We start from the raw sequence: 15,224 nt of genomic DNA, 5'->3' as shown, positions 1-15,224 counted from the left end.
ACACATTTACTGATTATGATAATAGTCAATGTAAACATGTAATAAAAGTGGTGGAGAAAAGTAGCCTATCATTTGGATTAGTTTGTGAATCCGTAAGTTTGTTTTCAAAGTTGTTGGCTCTTCGTGAGGGGGGGGTAAAGAGAACAGGACGTCGCGTTCCCTTTAAATTAGAATCAAGGCACGTTGCTGTGTTGCGCTTGCGTACCTGGGATGAACGGCAACAGTCAGTGAAAAACAACAACAATCACAGGAATAAGGGAGGAACGCATGGCTCAGTGAAGAAGACAGAATCACTTAAGGATAGCACTACTCAGTTCCGTTTACGACTATTTCTACTTCAGCTGTTACTTGTAAATGGTGCTGAGCCCATGAACCTGGCGAGTCAGAGCGGGGAGGCCGGCTGCAGCCAGCTTCTCTTCGCCAACTTTAACCAGGACAACACGTAAGGCGGAACCGGGACAGTGTTCTCTAGATCGGTGATGTTGCGGGCCACAGCCGCAACGATGTTGTCTTGTTACATCCATGTCTGCAACCGTCCCAAATGTGCATTTATGTTGTTCGGGACAGAAAAGTGTTTGAGTCCCAATGTGAACAAGCCCTAGAAATGCTAACTTAAGCACACAACAAAGATCGCAAAACGTCTAGCAAGATAGCATAGATGTATAGTCTTGCTAACTGGCTATGATGGCTAGCAAGAGTTTTGTCATTTTTGTTTTGGCAGGTTGTATTCGATAAATCTTATTCTTCGCCATGCGGATAACTTAGACATCCATATCGGTCATTCAGAATTTAGTAATATGCGAGTATGGTCTTTTGATAAATGGTATTCATCTGGTTAAAGGCCTGGGTTGTCCTGTTAGTAGCAGTGGTAACGCTTTTTGACGTTAAACTTAACCGTTGGCTAGGTAGCTAGCTAGATTTCGCTTAAAGCTACTGCTAACTTTAGCTGTCTTGGGTAACTTAATGTTTGGCATCTGTGTGCAGGTATCATTGTTTCAAAACATGTCAGCGTCAGTCCTGGCAGTTTTTCTGGATGAGTGTTATAAGATCATCTGATATTTACCCCCCCCTTTTCCAGTCAACACGTTCCTCAACTAAACAAAAAAACTAAAAAGTCCATGAAATAACACATTAGCGCTTAGTAGCTCACATTAGCTATCCCTGGTAGCTAAAACACGTTCGTTAGATAGCTAGCTAACGTTATGTGTAATAACATTCAGCTATATACAATTACTTACACCAGTAAAGCCAGCGGTCTACAAATACATGTTTTCTTTTAGTTTGTGATTTAGACTGCTTGCTGGCAAACCAGCCAAGTATGTATTGTTGTTTTGCTTGCTTAATGTCTATCAAGCTCAGTACTAAGCACTAGCTAACATAGCTAGCTAGCTAACGTTGGCTGAAGGGTGTTTTTTTTTAACTAAGTCATCTGCCTACTAGATTGATTTGGATTATTAGCATTATAACTAACATTATAACGGAACGTTGTTAGTTCTAGTTAGGCTATTATGTCATTCCTTTGCCCAAGTTGTGCAAAATTAACAGTCACTTGTATGGTTGTTAAGTAGCGAGTTAAAAGCACCTTGGTAGTTAAACTTAAGTTTGCGATTTTTGTGTGTGTGTTTGTTTTGACGTTTTATAACTCTAGTGTTTGTATACAGATAACGTTAGTTAATGTTATCTCTGTGGGACATATTATGTTTGTAAAACGCTATTTAGAAATGTTATTGTAAAACTAAGTGACAAATTCCCTTAGTATTCCACATTTATAGCAAGTTAAAAACCTTGTCTAAGTGTGTCAGTTAATTGCTAGCTCGCTGATATGTGCGAAAGAGCCTACTTTCGTAAGAAAGTATTAAGGTTAAATGTATTTCGTTTCTGTCTTCAAACTACAGGTCCCTGGCTGTTGGTACCAAATCTGGCTACAAGTTTTTCTCCTTGTCCTCAGTTGACAAATTGGAACAGATATATGAATGTAGTAAGTAACACGATTTCTGAGTATGCAGGGTATGAGGGGTCACAATGTGTGGGTGCTTTTCAGGTAATTATTCAGTGTAACTTTAGGATACCATATTATGAGTGTAATGTTGGAATTTCCCAGAACAAAAGTTTTTTTTAGACAAGCTACAGGCCCCATTTTATAATTAAAAGATCTACGGACATGTGTTTATCGTTGCTTAACATCCTTTATATGTAGTTAATGCTTAAGAGTTGTCTGTACTCTCTGAGAGGCACCTCCCAAAAATGGTGGCAGCAAGAGTGCAAAAAAAGAAAACATGATGTTGCAACATACTGGAGGGACCGAGTATGAGAAATGTCCAGACCTTAAGGTTCAACTTCCTTTTCTGAGAGACTGTTTGCAATTGGTCACATTATCAGTGACATCATTTTGGGATCATATGCTTTTTAAATCACTCAGTGTATTGAAGCAACCTGGCCAAGGTTATCTCAAAATTATGACGTGGTTATAGGAGGCTATGTAATGGAGAGACAAATCACATTAAACTGCCATGGTAGTGTTATGGTCACCCTAAAAACCTGATTTTTAAGCCAATGTTACATAAGGTGTCTGAAGCCGTTTTAATTTTTTGTCTCCACAGCTGATACAGAAGATGTGTGCATTGTGGAAAGGCTGTTTTCCAGCAGCCTTGTTGCTATTTGTAGCCTTAAAGCACCCAGAAAGTTGAAAGTGTGCCACTTCAAGAAAGGGACTGAGATATGTAACTACAGCTACTCCAACACTATTTTGGCGGTGAAACTAAATAGACAGGTACAATAAGTATTTTATTTTCTGTTTGCGTGTTCACAGAAAGTGAATTTGTCTACATTCTTTTATTTTTGTACTTCATTCTCAATACTGCTCTTTTACAGAGATTGATAGTATGCCTGGAAGAATCGCTGTATATCCACAATATCAGGGATATGAAGGTACTGCATACCATTCGGGAAACTCCTCCAAATCCATCAGGTACTACCACTAGCACCAGAACCTTATCCATTGTGTTTGGCATGCGTAGCTATGGACTATTTTAGGGACCATGGTTCGGGTCAGCCTAACTTTCTGTGTAATCATAATAATAATAATTAAACATTTTATAGTGCTTTTCTAATACCCAAAGACGCTTTGCAATTACAATCTTGTAATTATGTTGCTGCTAATTTATGGTGTATGACTATGGCAAATGTTCAATGTAGACATGCTAAGTCGCCATGTTTGTTATTTTCCTCACAGGGTTGTGTGCACTGTCCATCAGTAATGATAACTGCTACTTGGCTTATCCTGGAAGTGCAACAATAGGAGAGGTTCAGGTCTTTGACACAATCAACCTGGTAAGGTCTCAGTTCATCAATATATTTGTAACACATTTGTGTTTTTAAGGACATGGAATTCAGCTGTATTTGTTTGTCTTTCAGAGGGCTGCTAACATGATCCCTGCCCATGACAGTCCCCTTGCTGCTCTGGCCTTCGATGCAAGTGGCACCAAGCTTGCCACTGCCTCAGAGAAGGTATTTTAGTGTAGGGGGATTGTGTCAGATCTACTAAATTAAATTCTGATTGATACTGTGCCTCTTTAACCTCTCGGTTTTTTTTTTTTTGTCAGGGAACTGTCATTCGCGTGTTCTCCATTCCAGAAGGACAGAAGCTCTTTGAGTTTCGAAGAGGAGTGAAAAGGTGTGTTGGCGTGATTTAAAGCACCTGATATGAAGTGCCTGTCAGGGAACATTGAAATTATGTTCGTGAGCAGTGTCACCCGTCTGTGAATATCCGAGACATTCCTGACAAGCCCAGTCAAACTTCTCCTCTTCTTTTCTGACAGATGTGTGAGCATCTGCTCGCTGGCCTTCAGCATGGAGGGACTATATCTGTCAGCCTCGAGCAACACCGAGACGGTTCATATCTTCAAGCTGGAGACCCAGAGAGAGAAGTGAGTGGGTGTAAAATGTTTGACCAGTTGAAGTCAGAGCCACTCACATAAATAGCCCTTCATGTCCTCTGTCTGCCCTTAACATACACAAAACCAGATGTTCAAAGTTAGCGCTGTCTTACTGTCTCTGTACATGTAAAGACTCTTACTTTAGATTAGCCATCTTTTTTTTTACAACAAACACCCTCTCTCCCTTACTTAAAATACAGTTCCTAGATTTTTGGAGTATGTACATTTCTTTACATGTTCCATAATTTCTTTAGATTAGCCATCAACCAACACCCTCTCTCCCTTACTTAAGATTTTTGAATATGTTAATTTCTTTACATGTTTCATCATTTCTTTTATTTCTATATCAGACCACAGGAAGAGCCTACGACCTGGACGGGGTACTTTGGGAAGGTACTCATGGCTTCCACCACGTACCTGCCAGCTCAGGTGACGGAGATGTTCACCCAAGGCCGAGCCTTCGCCACCGTCAGACTGCCATTTTCTGGACATAAGAACATCTGTGCACTTGCCACGTAAGGGCTCTCATTTTCACCTACAGCCACTAATCAGAATCATGTTTATTGGCCAAGTACATTTTCATATACAAATCAATACAACATAACAATTTGTCCTGATGTTAAGTTGCTCTCAATGTACTTTAACTGAAATATGCAGTATATCACAACAGTTTAGGATCAAATAAATACATATAATGTTTGACCCATGGGGAGATGTACGAGTCGACCCTGGGGAGATTAAGATATAATATACTAGATATAATATAATATACTGTTTTTCCTAATCAGTCTTGGGGAGGGTGTGGGGGTGAAGGGTTTGGCAGACTCATTCTAATGCATGGAATTCCCACCTCAGAATCCAGAAGATTCCACGTCTTCTGGTGGCAGCCTCAGACGGGTACCTATACCTGTATAACCTGGATCCACAGGAGGGTGGAGAATGCACACTAATGAAGCAGCACAAGTGGGGCTTATTTTCAAACATTTCACGAAACAAAATGTCTTTTTTCTTTTAAGGTTCTTTCAATTAACTCAACTACTTTATCAACTCACCTAGATTGGATGGCAGCGTTGAACCAGCCAATGAAATCCTAGAACAGACAGCACATGACCGTCCACTTGTGACACAGACCTACAGTGCTGCTGTGGCCAAAGGTAGGCCCGCCCCTTTAAAGCCTTTAGTATCCACAGACAGATAATTATATGTCCGATCTGTGTTTCATGCAGAAATGTAGGATGGATACCTGGTTAAGTATTTCAATGCCTAATCTCTAATCTCCATTCACAATGCTAGTGTGTTTTGGAGGTGCTAGTAAAGGTTGCCATGCTTTCAGGAACAAAACTAATGTAGTACTGTGGAACACCATTTGAAGCACATTTACTAAAGACCTGTCCTGTATTAACAGCTTCAGCTGTAAATTGAAACTATTTTCTCCAGTTCCACATGTTAGTACAACACCTTAAACTCTTATTGAGGCCGTCTAAAGTCAAGGTATAAACATGTGACACTTGTCTAGAAGTAGTTTTGAGGAACAACTGAGCAGGTGTTGACTCAAATAAGAACTGCAAGGCTACATTCAGTTCTGCTTAAATTTAGCCACTTCCCAGTCCTGTAGAACCATGTGGAACTTTAGTGCTGTAGTGGTTCCTGTGTGTCAGCTCTCCTCCATCTTGGTCAGGTTACTCTGAGGACCAGGGGGCAGTGGGTGGAGCGGGAGTGGAGGACGACATGAACGCCCTTCATCTGGATGAGGAGAACGAGCAGCCTCCCTTAATCCTGGAGACGGACTGAACAAGCGAGCGAAAGCGGAGGAGGGTGAGCTACGAGAACGAGAGAGGGCCACAACGACGGAGAGACATTTGGGGATTTTTGGGAGGGGGTAGAGGGAGGTCTCCTCCTCGGGAGCTGCTGAGACGTATGTGACATAGTGGAAGAAGGAGGGATTAAACAGAGAGGGCATTTTTAAAAAGCAGGCCTAGCTGTAGCCTCGTTCTGTCTGTTGTTACATATAGACGTTTTTTTTTCTTCTCCCTTGTGGCTTTTTAAAAAACAAACAAACTAAAAAGAATGATCATCTGGTGGAATTCCAATGGCCAGATATACATTTAATAATCAATGAAAATGAGAAAAAGAAAGAAAGAAAAAAACCAAGCTGCAGGTGTTGTGTCCCTTAGCTTTGCATGTACATGTGCCAAGTGTAGGATGTTCTAGAAAAAAACTAAAACATTTGCTCTCATGTCGATGGTTCTGATCTATATGGTGGACTCTTTTGTCTCTCAAGCCTTGTCAGAAATTAAATGTGATTTTTCTCCTTAAAAAACAAACAAAAAAAATTGTATCTGAAAACGGTCAGTGTGGCTTCTCTGCCTGTCCACATCTGAATGTGTACAGTGTCCCCCTTTTGCTTCGGAGAGGAATTTCTCTTGTGTGTGTGTGACTGAATGCACCTGTGCGATGTGTTCTGCACAGAGCTGTACATATGATCATCTACACGGGCAGGGAACCAATGGCATGCTGCGCTTCAGAACACTGACAGACAGACTGAGCATGACCTGTGCCTCCATGGCCTAATCTAAACAGGATTCTCAAAAGACTGTTTTTTTCTTTCCCGAAGTCAGCATCTACTGATCTTAACCCCAAATGACAAATTACTTAACAATCAAAACAAAATGAAAGAAAAAAAGCACTCAGTGAGATTTTTTTTTGTTGTTTCTTTTTGTACTGTTGACGGAGCTCATTTCTCCATTCAAATATTAATGAAGTGAGACACCTTCAGGATAATAATTCCCTTGTTTTACTCCTAATCTCCTCTCTGTGTCCAAACTATTTTCATTGTTAACATTTTTATTGCTTCAAAAGACCTGATGGGAATTTGAAGGTGGTTGCTTTTTCATTCATTTTAAGGAGGAGCTGGTACTCCAGCAGATGTTACGGAACATCAGCCATTAGTCACTGTTTTGTTTTCCCAGTGGGAATTTTAGTTTTTTTTTTTCTTCTTTTTCCTGAATAAATGACATGACTTCGACTCCCTATCTCTCAGTGATGACATTTAATGGCAACACTAGTCAGGAGTCAACCAGGACAGGCCTGGCTTTGCATCTTACCCAGCAGTCATAGATCTCTCCGGAAGTCAACATGCTTTAAATTGATCGTTAAAAGGCTCTGGGAACACGGGAGTTCAGAGAGTAGCTGGAGCAGAAACAAAATGCCGGCCTTTGGTGCCCGTGTCCATTTCTCCCAGACCCTTAGGGCTGATGTTGGTAACCGGCCGACACTGGATCAGACTCCAGGCTGGTTCCCACGGACATCCTTGCGCATACCCGGCTAATAAACAAACATGGGTTTTGGTCACGTAGACCATGTCAGAGCCAGGTTCTGACCAGGTCAAATGAGAGCCTGCGTGTGTCTCATGGGCACTAGGAGTCTCTTTATAGGGCAAAGTCCCCAGGAGCACTACCTCTCTACATGCAGAAGTAATCAGAATGTTTGGAAAGGTTTCTAATTTTAGACAGAACAGGAAATTGTGTTTTGGGGTGTGTACCACACAGCTACACACAACATTTTCCATCAAGACGGCCAAGAAAGAATGGTCAAGTGGAGCACCTTTCAAAACACCTAGATTTTTTTTTTTTTTGCGATGTTATATGAAATCTTCATGCTTCTGGTGTAAGGCTGCCAGATCACACAGCAACATGATTAATGTAATGACTATCGCCACAACCAATGGACTCTACTGCTCAAACGCCCTATCATTTGTTTTCTAATGATTTTTGTATAAAATGTGAATTGTTCCATATAAAGGTCAAATAAATAATTAACTGAAAAAAAACATCCATGTGTGTGCATACAATGTCTTCTGTGTAACACAATCTTCTTTAGATTTTAATTCAGAAAATAGAGAACCATGTTAGATCTCAAATCTCATTTTATTTATTTTTCATACGGATAAGAACATTCTCATATTTTGACTTAAACAGGAAGCATTTTATGACCAGCATATCACTGACAAACCGCTTTAAGTAACAACTTCAGTTTTTGAAAGCACAATAGCTTTGCTATGCCAATTTGGCACTGGTTGATTAAAGGGACAGAAAAAAAAACACTTGTTTTTATTATAGTATTTGCGTAAAAAAAAAACCTCAATGAGTACCATATCATTATGCAGTTCATCGCTCAACATTTACTGAATCTTCAGGTCCTTCATTGCAGATTCAATGGTCTGAAATAAGATGTGGGTAACATTATTCAATGGTCTGAAATAAGATGTTGATAACATTATTTCTCAACACCCTGGGGGAGGAAATATAACAACTCATGGCACAAAATTTAGATAGTGGCAGAAATCTGACTGGCATGTTACCTTCACATCCCAAATGGCCATTCCCCCGTCCATTCCAGTGGTGCAGAATTTGGCACACTTGGCTTTCCCACCTTCCAGAACTGAGATTTGGCTACGGATGAAAGAGGACAAAGTGTCAGGATCTGTTATACACAATTGTATTGTTTTTAGCCACAGGTCATGAGATAACTCATGGCCAGGGCTTTGGGTGAAGAGGATGGGATCAAGGCCATTGTGAGGGGACACATGATATGCCTGGTCACAGAGTGAGAAGGAGACAAGGCGTGAGTGATTATCCAGTCAGGGAGTTTCCTTAGTGTGGAGGAGGATCAAGTCCATCTAGAGGCCAACACTTGAATGTCTCAACAAAATATTGTGATTGAAAGAAATGTTGTGACTGTCTCAGACTACACTGGCTGTATAACTGTTGAGGCAGAGAAGTTAAGCAAATAATATCTAAATCTTAAAATGTCATTGGAAAACTATTTCAACCAGTGATAAAAACTAAAAACAATCAAAACCTAGATATAATTTTTTTTATGTTTGGGGTTACGGTATATGAAATGTGGATGTCTCATGCACCGCCTAATAGTCATGCAAAACTAGTACAGGAAGTATGATAACGCTATCTTAAACTAGTACAGGCAGTATTATAATGCTATCTAAAACTAGTACCGGTACAGGCAGTATTATAACGCTATCTCAAACTGGTACAGGCAGTATGATAACGCTATCTAAAACTAGTACAGGCAGTATGATAACGCTATGTAAAACTAGTACAGGCAGTATGATAACGCTATCTAAAGTGGGTCTCTTGCCTGATGCTGTTTTTGTGCAGCGACTCCAGTGCGGCCTCTTTGGTCTCAGAGGCCGTCTTGTCCAGGTTCTGGAAACGCTCCCTGGCGGTCAGGCCCTTCTGTGCGCTCTGCTTGGGCACGTCCAGTTTCCCGCCAAAAGTAATGGCCCCTTTCCCAGCATCATAGACAAACAGCACAGGGTAACAGTCGTGGCCCTGGAAAGACACCACACACAATAGACCGGACACATTGGCGCTTTTATTCTCTCCATCACTGTTTTGAAGCAAGTTTTTGAGAATAGGGTTAATGTGCTCACGGCTGCCACTATGCTGTTCTCTGTGATGAAGGTCACGCACACGAGAGGCAGAGTCGCGGAGGACAGACTGGCGATCCTTTTGAAATGAAATAATGAAGAGCACATACAGGGGGGGGAAAAGAGTGAAGCATTGTTAAACTTAAACAGAGTGTTCTCCGGACCCCTTCATGTTTAATAAGCTCCAGTTCCCTTTTTCACTGCCTTTGTAATTTTACTCTCCTTTTGTCCAGTTTCACCCCAAGTCATTTCTGCTGAATATACCTGCCCTTACCATTACTCACAGAATGACTAAGGTGTCCTATTCGCAAAAGCTAAATCGATATGCACTTAGAAACCACTCCAGTGACTTCATAAGTGATTACTTACTGAAAGCCTTCCATAGTGGAGTTATATTACATTCAGTTATTTCATAGAGACTTGTGCAAAATCATATAAAGTAAGCTTAAGGCAAACAAGTCAATTGTAGGCGTGAATCCACAACTTCTGTGTTGGCAGGCCTATCCATGCTCCACCAGTTTACCCAGTACTGAGGCCTGGGGATATCATTTTGAGTCGGTTTCATGTTTTTGTTCGGCTGAATGGCACACAAATAGCATTACTGGGGGGCACTGTGGCTTAAACAGTAGCCCCGACGACATTCAGGCTTGATGCTCAAGGAGGTCACAGGTTAGAATAAGGCCCGATGCCATTTCCCCTGTCCACTCCCCACCTCTTCTCCCTCTAATTTCCTGTCACAATCTTCACAGCTCTGTCAATTAAAAGCATAAAAAGCCCAAAAACAAATCTTTAAAAAAAAAATAGCATTACTCACACAGCGGCCTTGCCCCCCTCAGCCACAGCCACTGTGCTGTCATGGCTGGCCCAGGCCACTCGGTTTCCGCTGTCAGAGAAGCTGACCCCATGGACCCAGCCTGCAGTGCCGCTGGACTCAAACATCACCTCCCCAAAGGGCATCTTGGAGCCCCAAGAGGTGGGCGCAGGTTTCTCTTCCACTTCCTTGATGTAAGCAGAGAAAATTCTGGAAAAAAACAAGCCCTCAGATTAGCTATCTCTAGCCCACCGTTACCCATGAAACATTCCTAAAGTTAGTACATTTTTTAATAACATTTTGTAGACAACTTTAAGCATTTACATAACATTAACATTTGCATTTAGTCATTTAGCAAACGCTTTTGTCCAAAGCGATGTACAAGGGAGAGAACAGTCAAGCTAAGAGCAATAAAACCTGGTGTAACAAAAAATACTGCTAAGCAGTGTCCTAAACAAAATAACTCATAATATAGTACAATCTATTCATTAATACATTTTGGCAATAGACCATTGACATTTGGCAATGGCAGCACCACACAGAAAACCGACAGCCTGACATTCAGCACACCTGCACTTGAAGTCACATGAGCCTGCTGCCAGTAGAACATTGTTGGGGTGCCAGTCCAGGCACAGGATGGTGGAGCGAATGGGCTTCTTGATGTGCTTGCAAACCCACCTAGAGCATAAAAAAAAAAGATTACAGACGAGAAACCGGGGATATTCCATTCACCATGGGAACCGCATATGTTTCATGCGTCATTTTGGAATATGGACATTCCGGGCAAAATCAGCTTTACACGGTTTTACAGACATCAGTGGACGGTGACTCCAGTCTTTGAAGCCGACAGGATTATGTGGCACTGACCCAGTGCTGTGAGAACAGTAGGGGGTTCAGGAATAAATACACAAGCAGTATTCCCCTGCTACTGTTCCCACATCAGTGTGCCATATGGGCCCCTCATGCGCAAATGCTAGTCATCCTTCAAAATATGAATTTTAATACCACACCCGCATGCATTATCTAAATTATGAAGCTGGTCGTGCAGAGTTAGTCAGTCACAACGTCGTCATGAGAAAAGATTTGATGAGACCAATGACAGCACAATATGCTGCCATTATATATTGATGGCTGTTATGGCTCGCACCATGGGAACAGATGGTTGAGCTATACTTGAAATCTTCAGAGATTAATGTGAACATAGCTTGGAGAAGCTCTGAGCACCATAAATACTAAACACCATCTTTTAATGCGGGTATTAAAAGAGAAATATCAGGAGCCACTAAAGGACACACCATGAGACGACTGACTGGATGTGCCACAGTCACAATCTGTCATTAAAACAATCCAAACATCCCACCATAAGCAGATTATCAGTTTTAGGCTGTGCTCTCTCAAATATTACTAGATAACTGTTTCCGACAGGGAAATGGAGGCAAAGATTCAATTCACCAGTCATTTTCCTGCTCGAAGTAGCACACGGAGATGAGGCGGGACCCGCTGCCCACAGCGAACTTGTTCTCCTTGGGGGACCACTTGACACAGCGGGCGGCTCGATTGATCCTCAGGATGACCAGGGTGGGCTTCCATGCGTCCCCCTTCAGGGTCCACACATAGGCGTTACGATCAGTGCCACAGGTCACAATGCGGTTGCTATCTGAGGCCCAGTCGATCCCTGAGAGAAATGGAGGGAGATGTTTGATGAATCTAGATCACCATGGTTACGGTGACAGTGGTGTTTGATGAATGGATATGACCAGACCAGGTCTTAGAGCAACAGTTAGAACAGGTCTGATCAAACTAGATCACCATGGTTACGGTGACAATGGCACAGGTAGTGATTCAATTGGGCAACGAAATGGACTCAGTCAGTAATGTGTAGTATGTTTGTAGTAAGTTGAGTATAAGCAGTTAAGTGAATGGAAAACAGCAGTTAAAAAAAAAAAGAACATTTTATTGAAAAAATTATAAAACACTTCATTATACCACAATCATTTTATTAAGTAGAAAGCTGCATATCACAGATCATTTCATAAATTTCATATTACTTGCATTAGACACCACAGACATTTTAAACATCTATAATGTTTGCACTGACATCAGCCATTTGTCTTTTCAGCTGAAGGGTCTCTTACCGGTCACCTGGCCACCGTGCTCCTTCAGTTCATGAATCTTTGCCCAGCTGGTGCCTGCCTTCTTGTAGATGTGAACTTCATGGTTATTTGGACACAAGGCAATCTCTGGATGAAGCAAAGGGAACCAGTGTGTATTGTTTCATGTCATCGCATAAGCATACAACAAAAAGAAAGCGGACATTGTATTTCATCACACATCCAGTTGCCAAAAGACCCAAGAGCTCTCAATCAACACAACAAACATCCTATGCCAAATAACGTATTGATTATTGATCCGATCCGTGTGAAAAATTAACCCGGTTTACGTGAATCTAGGCTCCGTGTAAAGCAAGTCTTATAACTAGACATTAGCCACCAGACTTTTGCCAGAAAAAAAAATCACCAAGCTGCCTAACTGCCTTGGCCTTAATGTTTCATAATTGGTATTCGTGTCATCCTCTGATGTAGGCTAATAAGGCCTCTGTTGATCCTGCGGCTTCCGCACAGGAAGGCCTGCCAGGAGCCAAGAGCCGCCCGAAGCCTCTCGCCCGTGCTCTGTGGTCTGGTCTGTTCACGACATCCAACACCAGCAACAGAGCACCATTCATGGTAAAACAGGAAGTCAGGGTAGAATTAGTCACCACTGCTTCTCTCATCAGGCAGAAGAGAAGAGAAAAAAGGGACACGTGTGGCGGCTTTTGAGTCAGAGAGAAAAATTACCACGTCTGTGTGATCGCAAAACCACTTCTTTTAAATCATTCCAAATGAGCCTCAGAATTAACATTCCTCAGGGTTGGAGCAACGAGTGTCTACCTTCTCCTCATGGCATAAACCCTGCTCTCAGCAGACTGGGAGGTGGGCACCAGCTTACACAAAGAGGTTTTTGGGGGGATTTTGAGGCAAAAGGTGGGAGGGAAACACCCTGAGACGTGTTTCATGTGCTACTGGAGCTTTGTGTAACATGAAGAAAAAAGCGTTTCTGCAGAAGTCTGCAAATGCACAACTCAGCAGACGGGAAGTCAGCAAAAACATTAAAGTCACTAGGAGCAAAGAGGTGGGGGGTTGAATCCGAATGAGATGAAGGTGCATTTGTGCAAGCTCATTCAAAATGTCTCTGAGACCTCTTCCTTTTGCCTCCTTCCTCATTCAATCTTTTACCATGACTCCACTTTGAACCAGAGAGCTTGGACTAAAACAACACGATGGCATGTTTAATCTTTTAAACACAGTGTGTTATTATGATTTTCTCAGTCAGTCTTTAGTTTCCCTGAAATCACAAAAAAACTTAGACAAACACCCTAGGACTGGAGATCTAGTCTTCTTGACTCTGGAGGAAATTCCTCTGGCTACGTGGATTGAAGCCAACAGTTATATTTAACTTCCTAACGGTACAACTGATACTTCCCCACTTCACGGGACATCTTGAAAACAAGGGAAGACCACTTCTGTCCATCGCATGAAGACAGCTACATGAGCATATGTAAATGTACTGTGAATATTTGTCTTACTTTGGGAGACTTTTAACATGTCCCCATGTTTCAAGACTCCCCACATCTATGACTTTTTTTTGTTGGTGCAAATAAGGGGTAGTAAACTCACGGGTGCGGTCTTTGTTCCAGGCATGACAGCTGATTGGTTCCAGCAGGAAGCTGTGGTAAGCCATGGGCGCTACAGACAAGTCAAACGCTGCAAATGAGACGTAGGTTCAGTGAGGTCGTGCTCAATCAGGAAACAGCTACCGTGTCTCATGGCTGATGCTATAGGTCTTATGGGTGGTGGTGATGCACACTGCAACTTCCGCAAAAGCTTTTCAGAAAGAGAAGTTGTAAAACTATGATTTTTATGTAAATGTTTAACACTCTTTGTCTTTCTGATTTAAAACCCTGGTTGCGTTGCCTTTTCATTTGGATGGATTAAGATGGGAGAAAGACATGGCTTATATATACATTGATGGTCTTAGTAAATTGAAACCAGACCAGGAAGGAATGTAGAGGCAGTCAAAGCATACCAGAAAAAAATGGAAAACACACGTAAGACCTTCTGAGTGTTTCATTTGAATAAGCACTATGTGCAGGATATTTGTTTACAGCATCACCACATTGGTTACATTCAAAACATGCCTGCAGGCCGTTGAAATGACAAATTAAAATATTTTAGATACAAATTTTAAACGAAAATGCAGCATCAAAAGCCTTAATACTTTTTAGACTTTCAAAAATGTCATGTTCTCTAAAAGTCAGAGGGCTCAGCACCCTGCGCGCTGCTGAACATCTCAGCAACTTAAAATGACTTTTCAAGCTGAAACCAACAAATACATCTGTTATCCTACTCACCCTGGTATCTGAAAAAAGGAGGAGGGGGGAAAAAAACGCTCAGAAGCAGGGGGTCGTCAAGATGAGAACCAGAAGCCCAAGTTCGTGGACTCTGAGCAGTCAACACAAACGCTGGCCTGCCTCTGAATGAACTAAAGTATTTCCTTAGACGTTTTTCTCTCTCTCAAAAAAAAAAAAAAAAAAACAGTTCACTTCCCTCTTCCTGCCTTAGACTCATAACCACTTCCTTGTGTGGGCGTTTGTCTGCAGGCTAGGAGGGCCCTCAGCTTTGAATCCCCGTAACATGACATGCTGCACGGCAATGGAAAAACATAACTCTAGTGTACGCCTTTGCAGGAACTCTTTAGCGAACAGGAGGCTGCAGCCAGGGGGCTTACAGTTTCAACTTAATTTTTCAGAACAGCAGATCGTTCCTGTGCCATCACATGAGGTCAGCTGAATAATATTCACGGTCCGTTTCCAAAAAAGCCACTCCTTTCGCATGAGGATGTCAATGCTCTGTGCTGAACGGGGGCACAGCTCTACATGTACAGAAGTTTTTAGAGCATACCCAACCAATATAAATACAAAATATGACTTAAC

At 41.8% G+C, this 15,224-nt stretch overlaps 2 protein-coding genes across 3 annotated transcripts; one reads left to right on the top strand and one right to left on the bottom strand.

Moving 5' to 3' along the window:
• The first annotated feature begins 219 nt into the window (after window positions 1-219).
• wipi2 (WD repeat domain, phosphoinositide interacting 2) lies at window positions 220-7,729 on the top strand. Its single transcript, XM_080857256.1, has 12 exons — window positions 220-442; window positions 1,896-1,978; window positions 2,601-2,770; window positions 2,872-2,968; window positions 3,233-3,330; window positions 3,415-3,507; window positions 3,603-3,673; window positions 3,819-3,926; window positions 4,286-4,450; window positions 4,791-4,898; window positions 4,992-5,089; window positions 5,614-7,729. Exons 1-12 carry the CDS (start codon window positions 369-371, stop codon window positions 5,724-5,726), a joined length of 1,278 nt encoding a protein of 425 aa, XP_080713382.1. The 5' UTR covers window positions 220-368; the 3' UTR covers window positions 5,727-7,729.
• Window positions 7,730-7,882: 153 nt separating this feature from the next.
• arpc1b (actin related protein 2/3 complex, subunit 1B) lies at window positions 7,883-14,751 on the bottom strand. Of its 2 annotated transcripts, none has more exons than XM_080855969.1 (10): window positions 14,643-14,751; window positions 13,909-13,995; window positions 12,331-12,435; window positions 11,648-11,870; window positions 10,766-10,873; window positions 10,199-10,405; window positions 9,388-9,463; window positions 9,093-9,286; window positions 8,296-8,386; window positions 7,883-8,154 (listed from the first exon to the last, which is right to left on the bottom strand). In XM_080855969.1, the coding sequence occupies exons 2-10, from the start codon at window positions 13,970-13,972 to the stop codon at window positions 8,116-8,118; spliced, it is 1,107 nt and encodes a 368-aa protein (XP_080712095.1). In that variant the 5' UTR covers window positions 13,973-13,995; window positions 14,643-14,751; the 3' UTR covers window positions 7,883-8,115. The 2 variants fall into 2 exon arrangements, with proteins under 2 accessions (XP_080712095.1, XP_080712096.1); XM_080855970.1 differs by having other exon boundaries at window positions 13,909-13,977; window positions 14,643-14,745.
• Between the last annotated feature and the right edge of the window lie 473 nt (window positions 14,752-15,224).

The sequence above is a fragment of the Sprattus sprattus genome, assembly GCF_963457725.1.
Source record: "Sprattus sprattus genome assembly, chromosome: 18".
Taxonomy (NCBI): domain Eukaryota; kingdom Metazoa; phylum Chordata; class Actinopteri; order Clupeiformes; family Clupeidae; genus Sprattus; species Sprattus sprattus.
This window is presented reverse-complemented; position numbering and strand designations above follow the sequence as displayed.

Coding starts and splice junctions, on each gene's coding strand:
- arpc1b (XM_080855969.1), bottom strand. CDS start 13,972: ATGGCTTACCACAGCTTCCTGCTGGAACCAATCAGCTGTCATGCCTGG. Junction 10,874..11,647: donor TTCGAGCAGGAAAATGACTG/GTGAATTGAATC, acceptor TTTATGCTCTAG/GTGGGTTTGCAAGCACATCA. Junction 10,406..10,765: donor TCATGTGACTTCAAGTGCAG/GTGTGCTGAATG, acceptor GTTTTTTTCCAG/AATTTTCTCTGCTTACATCA.
- wipi2 (XM_080857256.1), top strand. CDS start 369: ATGAACCTGGCGAGTCAGAGCGGGGAGGCCGGCTGCAGCCAGCTTCTC. Junction 1,979..2,600: donor GGAACAGATATATGAATGTA/GTAAGTAACACG, acceptor TTGTCTCCACAG/CTGATACAGAAGATGTGTGC. Junction 2,771..2,871: donor CGGTGAAACTAAATAGACAG/GTACAATAAGTA, acceptor GCTCTTTTACAG/AGATTGATAGTATGCCTGGA.